Here is a 16,034-nt window from a genome sequence, read left to right on the forward strand (position 1 = left end):
GAGTGTAACATAGTGTGATTTGTTTCAGGAGCTGACAGGAAAACTTCCAAAAGAGTACCCTCTGGACCCCGGCGAGGAGCCGCCCACCGTCAGACGCAAAATCGGCACAGCCTTCAAATTGGATGAGCAGAAGATCCAGCCCAAAGGAGAGGTCAGTGACATGCAAGCTCATCCCACCCTTTGACCACTGTCACGACCTCACTGAGTGGGCATCCTGTTTATAGTCTGATTTAGTTGGTCCCGTTCAAACTTCTGACCCCCTGACCACAGCGAATGCTGCACAATTTTTTCATCATAAACTGCCCTTTAAGCCAAACTCAGACTCAGATGCTCATGTTTGTGTGCAGGGGTCTATAAATAGCTCCAGTCTGGCATGATCAGGGGAAGTGGTGATAGTGCAGTGTATGTGTTGAGTGTCAGCCAAAGGAGCAGGATTACAAAACCCAAAAAAGAGCTTAGCTTTGTGAATGTGTGTGTGAAAGAAGCAAGCTGAAGTTATATAAGAGGTTACATCTTCGCCTCGGAGTGTATGTGCCTTTTACATGACTGATGATTGTTGATTTTGGGTGATTAATCGAAGGCATTGATAAGAGGCCACAATATCTTAGCTCTCTCAATGTGTGTGTGAGAACTAGACAATTTGGCGCCCGTAGCTGTCTTGTTATTCTGACGGAGTGTGTGTTTGCAGTTTCACAAAGTGAAGAATTGCATGTTTTTTTGATTAATTTACTCATTTTGTGTGTGTTTACATCTGTGTATTTTTAGGAAGAGGAATTGGAGCGTTTGGAAAGGGAATTTGCCATCCAGTCTCAGATAACAGAGGCGGCGCGGCGGTTAGCATCGGATCCTCACATCAGCAGCAAGAAGCTGAAGAAACAGAGGAAGACGTCGTATCTGAATGCTCTGAAGAAGCTGCAAGACATTGAGAACGGCATCAACGAGCACCGCGTTCGCTCCGGGAAGAAACCCACGCAACGTGCCTCTCTCATCATAGAGGGTGAGGAATTACGTTTAGAAAGATGTTTTCACTCAGTTACTTGTGAGTTCATTAAGTGTTTCCTCTGTAAAGTCTTTCATGCTGAGAGCAAGAGTAATCACACCTCCCCATAGACCTATAAAACAGTGTGAACGTATGTGTTTGTGTGTGACCTCTGCTGTGAAAATTCACTCATTTTCACACTCAGGTTGCAGCGATTTGTTTGACATTTTGGTGTGTTGGAGTTTTCGCTTTGTAATTGTCTTTGTCTTTGTTTGGCAGAAGCAAATATCGGCTCAGAGGACAGCTCGTTGTCTGACGCACTGGTGCTGGATGATGGTGCGTTTTGAACACTTTTATACACGCATACCAATTTTACTTCTATATTCTAATTTCAAGTTGAAGCAGAATATTTAACAAGCAAAATTTAGGGCAGGGTTTGATTTTGTCTATCTATAGTTTAAGATTGGGTGTTGTAAACAATAATTAAGTGTTTTGTTTGGTATATCATAAAAGTCACAATAAATAATAATTATTTTGCCAAGTAATATAGTTTACAGATACAAAACATTTGCCTAATTAATATTAATTCATTTGACTCATTAATATTTAGTATAGAATTTAATTGATATTTTTTTTACAATAACTTCAAATGGCTCATGCAATCAGATAATCCACATCAAGCCATTTTGTAAACTATTTTCTATTTTTTATTAAATTAAATACATTTTATTTTTAAAAAATGAATTTAAAAGTAATTTTCTTAATTTCTAACATTTAGCAATTTTGTCCACAAAGGAAACGCATATACATACGCCATCTTAACATTCAGTCATATATTTATCTCAGTTCATCTCACTCTATGCTCCAGATGACTCCCAGGTGACAGGAACCCCCACGTTCTCTCCAGCTGCCTCCCCACACAAAGGTCTCCCTCCCCGACCCCCGTCCCACAGCCGGCCACCTCCCCCCCAGTCCCTGGACGGACTGAGACACCTGCACTACCAGCGCAGTGACTACGACAAGTCCCCGATCAAACCCCGCATGTGGAGCGAAAGCTCATTAGACGAACCCTATGAACGGGTGAAGAAGCGATCCTCGCACTCCAGGTACGGACCAAACCGAAAATGTGTGTTGTGCTTGGTATGAATAGTTTGTTGCATGTTTAAATGAATGAATCATGTTTATTCTTCTTTTCTCTTTGTGCAGTAGTCACAGGCGGTTCCCCAGCACAGGCAGCTGTGAGGCGGGAGGGAGCAACTCTCTCCAGAACAGCCCGGTGCGCTCCCTCCCGCACTGGAACAGTCAGTCCAGCATGCCCTCCACCCCTGACCTGAGGACACGGAGCTACGTCCACTCAGCCAGGTGCTGCCACACACCGTCCAATGTCCTCTACTGTCAACATGAGAACATTACCTGGTGTTTTATTTAACATACCATTTACATAATTATATTTTTATGTCAAATAAATTCAGCCTTATTTTATAGGAATCATTCATATTTTAAATTTAATTTAATACAATTATATATGTATACATTTAATATAAAAAATAAATAAAATAAACATAAATCCAAAATCAACCCTATTTACCGTTATAGTACTCGTTCATGTATGATTCATTAGTGCTCATTATTTTGTTTGTAATCTTTCTTTAAATAAATTCCTACATCAATTCCTATTATTTTTTCAACATCAACCCAGAATCCATCCCTTGTTGCATTTTTTCATAGAATATACTAATTCAATTTGAGATACACCGCATTGTTTCACGTTGACGTAAACAATTTATAAAAAAACACAAACACACAGATATACAGTATATATATATATATATCCAAACAGTCCACTAAAAGTCAGTTTTCTATTCTTCCTCAGTTTAACTCAGCCCTTCCGTGGCCGGAGTTCCAGTTTGGAGTCTCAGGGGAAGCTTCTGTCCTTAGAGGCAAACACAGAGGCAGGACTTAGCCCTGACCTCTTTCTGTCAGGACCCCAGAGGACAGGAAGCAATGGCTCTGTTGTCCCCGACGACTGCTCATCTTGCACCAGCCACTCCAGCTCAGAACATTATTACCCCTCGTCCACCTCTAACCCCAACTACTGTACGTTGGCCGAGGACTCGCCATCCAAAGCCCGTCAGCGCCAGCGCCAGCGCCACAAGTCCGCCGGACACCTGGGTGCGTCCAGTTCCGGCAGCATGCCCAATCTAGCGGCCCGTAACGGGAGCACCCACGGAGGAGTGTGCGGGAGCCACCAGGGTGTGTACCTCCATAGCCAGAGCCAGCCATCCTCGCAGTACCGTATCAAAGAGTACCCGCTGTACACAGAGGGAAGCAGCCCCAATGCCGTGGTAGTCCGCAGCCTGGAAAATGACCAGGAGGGGCACTACAGCGTCAAGGCACAGTTCAAGACCTCCAACTCTTACACAGCTGGGGGGCTTTATAAGGAGGGGTGGGGCTCCGGGGAGGACGGGGAAGCGGGTGGCGGCAGCGGGAGGTTGACGCCCTCCCGCTCGCAGATTGTGAGGACTCCGTCTCTGGGCAGGGAAGGAGGAGGAGGAGGAGGGGGGCGGGCAGCGGTGTCAGAGGAGCTGAGGTGCTGGTACCAGCGCTCGTCTGGATCGATAAAGGAGCACAGCCGCGTCACACACACCAGCTCCAACGCTTCAGACGGCCGTGGAGGACGAATAGGGTCGCTAGTGAAGGGGTCACCAGGTGAGCAGGACAAATATATACTATGCAAGAAATATATAAATACTCGATAGACCTCAATCAGAGTAAACGTCATTAATTAAACACAAACTTGGCTCCAGATTGTTGCTAAAATGAATTATTTATTTGCAGTGTATATATATATATATATAGCCATCATTCTTCGCAACTTTTCTTAGTGACAGTTATAACTCTGTCTATGCAATTCTCTTGTTCTATGCAAAAAAGAACTGCATGCTATCTATGTTGTCTGATAAGCAGAATTTGTCAAACAGATTCTTTTATCAGTGTTGAAGTGTTGAACAATAGAGTTATCAGTTTGAATCAGACTCATCTGACATCACTTATTAAACTGCAAGTCTTTTTGTTTTTGGTTATGTATGATTTCAGTTTAGCTGTGTCTGAGGTCAGTGACACTGAAATCAGTTTTGATTAACCATTGTATCGAACAACTATAATTTGACGTCTAGAAAAAGTTAGTTGAGTCCATACTTTTTTATTTTCGGGTCGAGAAGCTCCTACTTATTCTTATTAATTTATTTATTTTTAATATCCCTGGGTAATGAAAATGAGGCTGCGAGAGAAAAAATGTCCATTCAACATGTTCACAATCCATGTTTCATGGTGTTTGCATTTATATAAAGTATCTTTATTCACTGAATGATCAACACCCAGGTACCCGATGGTAAAAAAATCGCACAGACTGTAATTCTTACCCTCACCTTATAGTAATTACATGTAGTTGCTTAATGTTACTCAGTACTTAAATATATAATTACACTGTAACAATGACACCTTAAAATAAAGTGTAACCGACTTCAGTGCATTGCTGTGAGCCGTGTGTGTGTGTATAGATGCTGTCAGGGTGGTCTGGTCAGTGTGTGGGTGTGTGTAGTGGGGATTATCGCCTCTCTCTGGGTGGCAGAAACACTCCAAACCTTTTCCAGCAGATCAAGAGGGTGTTGGCAGCAAGCAGTCATCTTTATCTCCGACAAGTTCACCACGTGCATAATCATATGTGACTGGAGTTCAACAGTATGCATTAGTGTCTTATAGTGAAGTCTGTGTGTGTTTCAGCTGCATCTCCACACAGTCAGAGGAGTGGAACTCCCTGTAGTGAGCCTGCAGCTACACCCCCCTGCAGCCCACAACACATACTCAATTGGCAGAGCGGGTAAGACATAGAATCAGTGTATTTAAGCACACAGTATAAATATTTGTATATCATTTTTTACTTTAAAAAAATTATCTATATAATATATATTTGTAGTATATGTAAATAGTAGCTAGTCAATGTAAATAACAAAAACTGTATATAACACTCTCTAGTATTCAAGTGGCTTGTTAGATACTGTGCTGCATCTCTGTAGTGGATTGACCGATCAAAATCATTTAATAAAACTAAAGTCACCAGAAGTAAAGCAAAGGACGTGTTTCACGTGTAGTCAACGAGAATAGTTTTGTGCAAAAAAAAAAAAAAAAAAATCACCTGTAATATTGGTCAGTGATATCACTCAAGGTTTATATGGTTCTCCACGCACTTAACTTTGACCAAGAATGTTTATATGTACTTAAAAATTTTGCCAAGTTTGCACAATTGGCTTGGTTTTCCTGTAGATTGCACTGTGTTTGTCAGTAGGTATTTACTCCAAAGAACAGTCTAAATTTAGACATATTTGAGGATGTTGGTCAAAGTCTGAGCTATGGAGCATATTGTCTTGGTTTAGATGTTCACCTAACTGTACCAATGCTTTGTCTGTGTTGTTCACTTTAATAGTGTGTAACAGAACTATCCCAGTGTCAAAATTACACAACTCACTCTACATTAACTGATCACGGCTACCCACAAACGCTAACCTCTCTCTCTCTCTCTCTCTCTCTCTCTCTCTCTCTCTCTCTCTCTCTCTCTCTCTCTCTCTCTCTCTCTCTCTCTCTCTCTCTCTCTCTCTCTCTTCTCTCTCTCTCTCTCTCTCTCTCTCTCTTTGTGTCTCACTAACCCACCTCTGCCTGAATGTGTGTGTTTTCTTGGGGCAGTGATACGACTGAAAGTTCTCCTACTGAAGACCGTTCTCCCTCTCACCAAAGCACTGACCAGTAGAGAGGTACACTCTCTCTCTCTCTCTCTCAATCTCTCTCTCTCTCTCTCTCTGCATGTTCTGTATCTCACTCTTTCACTACTTCACCTCTCTGATTGTGTCATTTTCTTGTGTTGGAATGTAACTTGTAACTAAATTGATTTCAAAATACAAATTTTATTTTAGCGTACTTCATTATAAAATTACTAGGGAGGCGATGACTCCTTGAAAAACTTTAAGGTGTAGGCAGTATGACCAAAATTAAAAAATATAAAAAAGTAATTTTATAAAATGGTGAATCAGTTTCTTTATATATGTATTTATTTAAATAATAATATTTTTAAACAATGATTGTATTAAATATATTAAGAAGGAAATCTAAAATTACATTTAATATTTAAGATATGTTTAATACAGTAAATTGAACATGTTTTACAAATAAAATATAATTAATAGGGGTGTGACTATGCACTTAGTTGAAAAAATGCACTATTTTTAAGAAATCTTCAGTGACAAAATATGACTGGAAAAAGTATTTTATTCGACTGAAAGTCACAAAATTCAAAACAATGTGGTAATAAAAATAGACCTTAGTGAACAATAGCCTTAAAATATGACTTAAAATAACAAGGCAATAATAATTATTATTATTATTATCTCCGACTGATATCGCGAGACAGCTTTTCACCTCAACGAGAAATATCGTGGCACGAGTTCTCCTAACACCCCTAGTAATTAATCTAATTTTATTCTGTTTTTCTTTATCACTTTTAATAACAAGTCTTTGTTTTATTTGGGATTCTCATTTTTCTTCCTTGGTTCCACGTGCAAAAAACATAAAGTCGTTCCCGTTGTTGGCCATGTCCAGGTTTTTGCTTTTTCTGTGCTGATTTTTGGGGAAAATGTGTGGAATTCAGCAGAATGTATTTAAATATGCTTAAATGATTAGGGATAGTTGAAAGCATGTTCAAATGACATATCTGACTTTTTCCTTGACTTGTCATTGCAGATCGCCGTTCGCTGATAGTTGTTTCCTGAGCAGTCCCCTGTGCTCTGAGATAGCGGACGTACAGTGGTACGGGCACGAGAAGGCAAAGCCGGGAACGCTCGTCTAAACCATCATCCCTCATCCCTCTCTCTTTAAAAGAGTGTTCAGAAGGCAGGCCTGACCACAGTCTGGACCTCAACTCATCCGAACACACTTGTGGCTGGAGCCAGTACCACCTCAACCTCTCTTTCATCTCTGTCTCTCTGTATACCCGGCGGTACAGTGTTTATGAACTATGGGAATACAAGACTCTGAATGAACTGAGCTTGACCTTGTCTGACCCTCCCACTCAGACTTTTGAACTTTGACCCAGTTAGCTGGCAGCCGGTTCCTCCATATGCACAAACCCTCTGTGTTTATTCCATCGCTGGAGTGATGTGCATAAGAGAGACGTCTTCTGCGCGTTGTACTATAAGTGAATCCCACTCATGCACACACACACACACATACATACACACACATGCTCAAATAGACATTCGTCCCCTGCTGTCGTGTGTGTCCCTCTGCACTAATGTCAGAGAGCCGGCGTCGTTCTCTCTCATGCACATGACATGCACAAAAACACATTCCGATGGATTGCTTTGTCGTCAACCATCTTTGTAGATCTTTATGTTCTCAGTTCTGTTTAAAAAAAAAACAGTATGTGACCACAAACCCCTCTTTCATTACCCATCTCATTTGGACCGCAGCGCACCATAAGCCTCTCCCTCTGCCTGTGGACTTTGATATTTTGTGAATAACAATAGAGCATTTAAAATGGCAGAAGCCTGTCTTCGGTCATCCTGGATTGGAAAACGAGCCCCGATATCATATCGCTCGACATAATTTCAAGGAAATTCAAAAACATTGTGGTCTTTGTACGTAATGTTGGTTTGTCATTCTCAAGTTCATTGGTTCTTGTCCAGAAAGTTCAACCATTTTTGCAGAACATTAGCTAACTTTTAGAAGCCATAGCTGTACAACAAATCTGAAGCATTAGGTTAGAGGCATTAGCATGACCCTCGGCATTGAACGACCAATCTGTGAAGAACTGCAACTCAGGCCGCAACCGGTGTACTTTGCTAGTAAGGCAACTTCGCCACCATGGTGCTCCGAGCCTGAACTGCACATCCCACAATGCCCTGCTGTAAGCCCACACTGCATGCAGAACCGTCACTAACCCCCGCGTATAGTGTTGTGACATCAGTGAAGTAACGAGACACACGAAAATACCTTCTCCAAACACTCCTGGCCTTATCGGTTTTCTGTTTTTATGTATCTGTTTTTAATATTCAGGATTTTACTTAACACATTATGTTCACATTTATAAATCCGCCAGATGAGCACAACACAACGTGGCACACAGACTCGATATTTCAACGGAAATGACATTACCTCCTCCCTGAGCTGTCGAAAGGCTTTCAGGAGAACAGCATTCCAGAACGTGGCACGATTAAAGCAGGTGCTTAGTTTTACAAGCGACCCGTAAGAAACCATAAGCTCGAACAATACAGGGTGTTTCATGCTTTCATCATGCAGTCGACAAGATCCGAAACCACGTGTGCCCCTCGCCTCGATCGTCCGATCGAGGAAAAACATCAAGCCATAACGCTAAAGACATTGTTAAACACTCTGCAAGATACGAAAAATATCGTACGTGCAAAGTACCTTAAGAAACAGGTAGCTAAAAGCACACCCTTTGCCATTACTACAGAAATTCAATAGTTTGTGCGTTAACATAAGCAGTCACTACAAATGTGTATTCAAAAGGGTCCAAATCGCCAGACGCTAAATCTAAAAGTCATCTGATTCATGCACATTCAAAGACATTTTTATCTGCCCTAAGATTGATTGTTCATTGTTTCCGTGCATGCTCAGCACACTGTGTAATGCATCTTGATGTTAAAACTAAAACCCGGTGTGAAAACAGCCCTAATCGAAAGTAAAACACCTCATCCGCGTCTACGTTTAGAGGTCGTTCAGACCTCGTACCCTCTTAGGCCAATGTGAGCTGACTCCTATCGTCTACCTGTACTCGATAACAAAAACATAAATCTTTTTATATAAAAAAAAAAAAAAGAAAACTAACACATTTATCAACATTTATAGGCAGGACTGTGGAAACTGGGTTCTTTTAAAAGAAAAAGTAAAACCTATCATTTGATTTTTATAAATCGGTATTTGTTTTATTTCCGTGTCTTTAAGCTGGTAAATCGCAACAACACGTTCAGGTGCTACAGGAAGACCAGTTGCTGCTTTGGTTTCCGAGCTGTAGACTTTTCCTAACTGTTGTCCATAGTTTTAATACCAGTTGTGCAAAATGAAGGACTTTAGTTACTAAACTGTCTTACCACTTCATCTTGACAATAGAGCATGTTTTATGAGTTCATTTTCAGATATAACCGGACACAATAAAATGGTGTTGTAGAAAAAAATAAAAGTGGAATTGTTGGGCAGGTTAAATATAACCAAATTCCACAGTTAATTTATTCTTTTTTCTATTAAGAATTTGTATAGTAACATTTTTCAAAAACCGTGTTGTTGGCAACTGATACTGAATTTTCCAGATGAGAAATGTTGGTGGTTCTTGAGATTCTGAAATAAATTATTGCTGAATGTTCGCTAAACTGAAGCGTGAAATCACTTTATTGCTATTATTCAGATCGTGTGATAACAGAGTGATATGCATGGTTAATGTATATTTATCGTTATTCATAACGCAACATGCCCCTCCAGGTGGATGAAGGTGATGATCCGCTTCCTCCAGGCGTAATTGAAATTCCCGCGTGTCACCTTTGTGGATTATGTTTCTGCATTTGTAACGAGATCAGCCGCTGGTGAAGCTGACAATCACACCCGGTGATTGAAATACCAAGTGCATGAAACTGAATTTGATTTCCTGAATGCTGCTGAAAAAATAGACAAAATCATTTTAATGGAGGAAAAGGGAATGAAAACTGTCCTGCTTTGAACCTGCATTCAAGGTTACACACACTGAATGTCCTGTTTTGGACTGAAATCATAAAGAATTTTTTGTCTTACCAAGGTAGGAATTATTTTGTCCTCAATGTTTGTTTGCTTATGAATGGAATGTGAAACTCAAAGTTTTTAATAGTAGCATTGTTGTTTTACCTACAATATTGCCAAATCAACAACATACATGAATATACAAAAAACAGTGACAAATGAAAGAAAAAAAAATTGATTACTTAATAATAGTTAGTAAGGAAGTTGTTAAGTGTATGTATTGGGTAGGCTTAAGGGATGTAGAATATGGTCATGCAGAATAAGGCATTAATATGTGCTTTATAAACAGCCAATATCCTAATATGCATACTAATAAGCAACTAGTTAATTGTTAGAATTGGACCATAAACTAAAGTGTTACCATTTTATTTATAATTTAGTTTTAGTTAACAATAACATCACTGGCATGGACTTCTCTCATGGTGTTGTTTTGCAATTTTTTTGACCTTTAGAGCCTTTAATATATCCAAATATATTGCTCCATGTTCCACAGAAAATAGAGAATCATGTTTGGAACGTCATGAGGGTGAGTAAACGATGACAACTTTCTTTTGACTCTGATAGTACACATGCAAGTGGAATTCCCATAAGTCGCTATGATCGCTTCCTGTGCCAGACAGGACAATAAGTTGTGCAATGCCTGCTAGGGTTCTGATCAACTCCCTACCATCTACGTTAATATGACTCGCAGATTTTGTGAGGAAGTGTGTGAGGATGTTTGTGCCTCAGACAATGGCTTGGGATCTCCCCCGGCAACAGGAACACAACACTGGAAAACCAAACATTGGAGAATTGGCTGCTGTTATTGTGCTGAAAACCCAGTGTGATGCTCGAAATATGTGTTTTGGGGCAGCCGAGCCTATTGTACCCACTGCAGCTGGAATGTGAACAACAAGAGACGCTGTGTTTATGGAGATCTTCCATTTCCTGTGAAGCTCAGTGGACGCTTTGTTGAATGAAATATTTTCACCACTGAATCCATGACATTCCCCTGCTGTGTGTGAAGGGCTTGAGGAACACCGAGGAATGTTGTGTTCAGTTGACTTCATAGGGCATCATCGTGACCCCTAGTATGGAGGGTCAAGGCATTTGGAGTTATTTTGGAGAATTGTTTGAATTTGGCAGGCTCACAACTGACTATAGGCCAAAATAAACACTAGAGTCTGTGGAAAGCACCACTGCTGTCAGTCCAAAGGGGGTGGTAAGATGAAGTATTGAATGATCTGGGCTTGAAAGTTTCATTCTCCACCAATAATTCATGAACAATTAACATTGTGCCCTTAACCCTAGGTTAACTGAGTCCAGGGGGACCCAAACCTTGTCCAAACAAGCACAACATGGTAAAACAACATGTCTCTTCAATGTAAATTAAATTTTCATTCGTAAATTACTCTGGGTTTTCAGTTATTCTCTGCAAGTTGCATCATAATGCTGAGGGCTATCTGACTGAGACTGTGAAACATTCATTCAACCGATTTGTTTAAAAACATGGATTCGTTGTTTATCTGCCTTTATGATGAGTGAGCCATCGACTTAACCGACTTGTTCAGAATCACTGGCTGCATGCAAATATGCATACTTTCCTGCTATATAGTAGATGAAATTTCCAGAAAAAAAGTATTTATAAAACAGTAGGTGGAAAGTACCCGGATGACCAACTACTCCCGCCAAGACTTTAAAGTGCGCTTTTGATGGACACTTTACTGTAGGGACTGCCCAGACAGCAACACGGTACATGTGGATTCCACCCGCACCAGATGTGGCCCGAATCTGTGCCGACACTATGTTGATGTCTGGGTGATGTTGGGATGTCACATGACGATGGCAACATGTTGAATGTAGTATTCCTGGAATTAATTCAAATTACACACACTCATACTAAATGGAACTTGGAACATACTTTTTAACCAAACACTTATTCAAAGGAAGTACCATTCAGTCAATCGTTTTGTGAACTATTATTTCAGGAACAAAACAATTGCTGAAACTGAAACCGCAAGCGAGTATATAGGCTACTAGTCTTATGATTTCTGCAATTGAAAGATATGGTAAAAGTAGGCTCAAATGAGATTGAATCATCCACTAACTGAAACGATTTGTTTGAAATGCTGATTTAAGTGTGTGTTGCTACTCGACGCGGGCGATTGAACAGGCGTTGACTTCGTTTGGACCTCTTTTCGTTGGCGGAGCAAAAATAGACAAAGTAACCAGCAATATTGCATCTAAAATGTAAGTTATTCAATGTTAACCTGTTTATTGTCTTGTTGAAGACACTAGCAACCAAATATATGGGCCTTAACACTTTTTCACTAAAAGACAGAAGTACAGCTTTAACTTCTTGTATTTATTTACTTATGTCTTTATTTTCCCCCCATATGTAGTCTCTGATATTTCATGTGACACATAAATACCCACACATTCCCTATCCCATGCTAATAAAGTCCATTCTTCCAGAATAATGTTTCTGTATGAGCCCTGCAGGGTCTGGAGCAGAGCAGCTATTCTGTTACAGCTTTCCAAGCAGCTGGAAGCCGTTATTCTCTCATGTGATGAAAGTGTGTGTATGTGTGTGTTTCTCCCACAAGCCGTGAGAACAGCGCGCGTGTTGGAATGCTGTGTGAAAGGACGTATATTGTGTGACCTGGGAGTTTGGGATTGGTGTGTTTATGATCGCAACTCTTTCATCACCATGAAAACTGCAGCAAGGGGTGATGGGAGCTGGAGTATGGGGGGGGGGGGTATATATATATATATATATATATACACACATATGTATATATATATACAAATACAGGGGCGCCTTAATATAGCCAGTTCACTTTCGATTCGGTTCACTTCGACATTGCGTTTGCTAACGCTTATGGGGGAAACCCCTTCCTCCAAATACTACTGAAGCCTTATTGAATCATGCCAGTAACACTGGCCAATGGCGTTCAAACACGCAAAATATGAGGGGGCTTTCCCATTATATAAGGCGGCATTTATTCAGAATCTTTTCCTTCAGCCAACCTTCTGCAAGAAGCCTATCATCAGGCAAGACTTACCGTGATTTACAAGCTGCAGTGGACAATGTCTTCTCATCCCCTGTTGTGAGCCTTGGGATAAGGATGACCTCTCGCGATTGCCTCTCCTGCGCAGAGCCAATCGAACCTTCAGATGGCCACCAGTGTCTTCTGCCTGGGTCGTGCCCACACAGAGGCGGGTACTTGGGGGGTCGGACTGCCCCCGCTGTGGAGATATGAGCCTCCGGACTCTCAGGCTCTGTGTGGCCATCGTCCAAAGCGATGAACTCGCCCCACAAACCCTGCCGCACTCTTCCTCTGCCGACTCCTTCGAACCGAGGAAGGTGCCATGAGCTTCTGATATGGATCAATGCCCACGCACCTCTGCCGCCCCAGCTGGACAGTGGTTCCCGCCCCCTTTTTCCCCGAGGTGCACGACGAGATATCAAAGTCGAGTGCACAATCCGGGATCCTCCCTCTCGTCTTCTTTGGACGGCGCTGACCGAGTGGGGTATGTTAAACTCTGCTGCTGCTCGGTGAGAGCATGAGCCAGCGATGAGATCAAAACAGCCGTGGCCAAGGCGTCATCATGGCTCGAAGAGTCAGAGGCCTCGCCCTGACAGGAACAGCAGGCCGGCACTGGAAACAAAGCCAAGTTCCTAACGCTGTCTCTCAGAGGATAAAATCTTGCAACCAGCACCAAAGACGAGCCACAGAAGTCTGCTCGCTCCCCTGTGTATTCACCACGCGTATTTCACTATGCAGTGCAATAAAGTAAAAAAATCCCAAACTTGCCTCAACATCAGAGTGATTTTCCTCCTCTTCTCACTCTCACGTGATATTAAAGGGGTCATTTGAAGGTTCTAAAAAAGAACATTATTTCGTGTATTTGGTTTACTGCAATGTGTCCACGCAGTTTTAGGTTTAAAAAATTAATTATTTTACACTTAACGTACATTGTTTCTCCTCTATGCCCCGCCTTTCTGAAACAAAGCTCATCGTTTCCAAAAAGCGTGGTGTGATCTGATTGGCCAGCGATCTGGTGTATTGTGATTGGCCCGAATAACTTAAGCATAAGATGGAAATGTCACACCCTTTACTATATTTGGAACACCAGCTCCCAAAGCAATAATAGCCGCTTTCCGACCGGAGGAACCTTTTCACAGTTCCTAGAACTATTGGCTAAAGTACCCGGATGTCGGCGTGTTCGCACCGCAGGAACTAGGAACAATTTTAGTTCTAGGAACTCCATTTGTAGGAACTAATTTAGGTCCTACTTCAGAGTAGGGTCTAAACCAGCACTATAGGAACTACCCGTGACGTTAGTGTACGCTGACCGAACGCACGCGGAACACCAGCACCCGCCATTTTTAAAACAGCTAGAATGTAAACACACAGATTATAGCCTATATATTTACTCCATAAACTAACTATACAAACATGGAAAATAGTGATAGATGGGTCTCTAAACCTTTATGCTGAAGAGAAACTCCAACGCAACTTTGAGGGGACCAAGCCAAACATGATTATGTTTATCTGCCCAGCTAGCAACACTGGACATCAACCACACGGCATAGGCTAATAACCTTTTTTCATATACTGTCTACTTTTTATAACAGTTCTATCTAATAAGATATTAAACGGTACTGTTAGACAGATCGCTAACTAATGAACATAGGCTAGAGAATGCGAGCATTGTTTGCTCTGGCGTTCTCAGCGCCGCCAAAATAAAGGTCCGTCACGCCGTCAAAATAAAAGTGTTTGAATAGTCAGTAGCAAATTCTTAAAATATAAAAACATACTTCCAGGCTGTGTTTGTGAGTCAGAAGCGCCAGACTGTACTCGCAAAGATGGAATTGCCCCACTTTTTAGAATCAGCCTTTGTGCACAGCCGGCCTTGTAGCTACTCTCCCAGGTTCTGGAAACATTCCTCCGAAAAATGCGCAGCACACAGTCGTATATTTTGGTTGTGCTGTTCTGGAACAGTGTTGTAAATCAAGCTTAACCACTGTTTTCTAATTGTGTCCTCTTTTGGAATGCCAAACAAAGTAGTTTGGCTTTCGCAACGAAAAACACAGCGTCTCCACGACATGGCGGCGCCGGCGGCAACAATAATACAGCGAGAATAAACCTACGCCTTCTTTCTTTGCGTATACATTTGGGAGGTGTTATGAAACTCTGCCCCCACACACTGACGTAGATTTGTGGGGGTGTATTTGAACGAAGCCTTTTAGGAAGGCGTGGCTGAGCCTTAACTTTTACAAAGAATATCTCTTTGGGTTTGAGACTTTGAGCTTTGTAACTCTGCAGATCTTATACATGCACAAACAGCTATATAACACACTAAAGAAAAAGGAAAACAAGAAATCGCATCATATGACCCCTTTAAACTTCCTGCTCCCCAGCAGCGAGTTACAATTGTCAAAAGCATTGCAGGCGCTGCCAGGGGTATCAGAGTGGGTTATGAAATCAGGAAAAATACGTTAAACACACACTTCAGTTCTTTCGCAGACTACTCCATTTCAACAGTGTGTTAATGTCCACTGTACAGGAGCAGAATACCTCAGTTCTGCGATAGGAAATGCACAACCTTCACGTAAAACGTGCTATAGAGACAGTGCCCCTAGCAAATATTTTCTGGTGCCAAAGACGGCATAATCGCAAGGACCATCTTGAATTGTCACTTGCTTTATCGGCCCATTGCTACATCATCATGAAAGTTTTTCATTTGCACATGTTTTTAAGTTTTGTCAATTTAAACATTTAAGCAATTTTTTAACCATTCAGATTCAAGCACAAGACAACGTGAAAGAGTTTTTTCTCTCTCGCTGTTTTTTCACAGCTCGCTGTTTTCTATGCACACACACACACACAGACTCAGACAGTTCCCTGTGTGCATGCCAAAACAGCTCATGATTACTTTTTTGTAATCTAAATAATAAAAATAATTTGTCTTCTTGTGCTTCAATGGAAAAATACACAACAAAAGTGTCAAAAAAGGCCTGTCTTGGCGAGTGTTTAAGCAAACACAGTTGGTTATGTCTTAACTAAATGTAAACAGAGAAAGATAATGCATGTGCAACAGTATTGGATCCATGCATTCGGTCTTAAAGTGACAGCAGCCTAATATTACTGCTGCCGTCTGTGACATTAATGTTAATCACTGATCTTGACTGAGCATATTTTGTATTAATTTATATTTAATTTTTATAGTGAAC

The 16,034-nt window shown here is 41.2% G+C and overlaps 1 protein-coding gene across 15 annotated transcripts in view; it reads left to right on the forward strand.

Moving 5' to 3' along the window:
* The window catches only part of frmd4a (FERM domain containing 4A), a 173,201-nt gene extending 163,778 nt beyond the window's left edge, over positions 1 to 9,423 (forward strand). For 6 of the 15 annotated variants that reach the window (XM_079874799.1, XM_079874798.1, XM_079874786.1 and 3 more), the window contains exons 16-23: positions 29 to 151; positions 766 to 997; positions 1,259 to 1,315; positions 1,848 to 2,085; positions 2,186 to 2,341; positions 2,853 to 3,688; positions 4,763 to 4,859; positions 6,770 to 9,422. In XM_079874799.1, coding sequence (XP_079730925.1) covers positions 29 to 151; positions 766 to 997; positions 1,259 to 1,315; positions 1,848 to 2,085; positions 2,186 to 2,341; positions 2,853 to 3,688; positions 4,763 to 4,859; positions 6,770 to 6,875 — 1,845 coding nt within the window. In that variant the 3' untranslated portion in view covers positions 6,876 to 9,422. Of the gene's footprint in view, positions 1 to 28; positions 152 to 765; positions 998 to 1,258; positions 1,316 to 1,847; positions 2,086 to 2,185; positions 2,342 to 2,852; positions 3,689 to 4,762; positions 4,860 to 5,719; positions 5,788 to 6,769 lie in introns of all 15 variants that reach the window. The other 9 variants (XM_079874793.1, XM_079874789.1, XM_079874788.1 and 6 more) reach the window with 5 other exon arrangements.
* Positions 9,424 to 16,034: the final 6,611 nt, after the last annotated feature.

This window comes from Squalius cephalus (genome assembly GCF_949319135.1).
Source record: "Squalius cephalus genome assembly, chromosome: 6".
Taxonomy (NCBI): Eukaryota; Metazoa; Chordata; class Actinopteri; order Cypriniformes; family Leuciscidae; genus Squalius; species Squalius cephalus.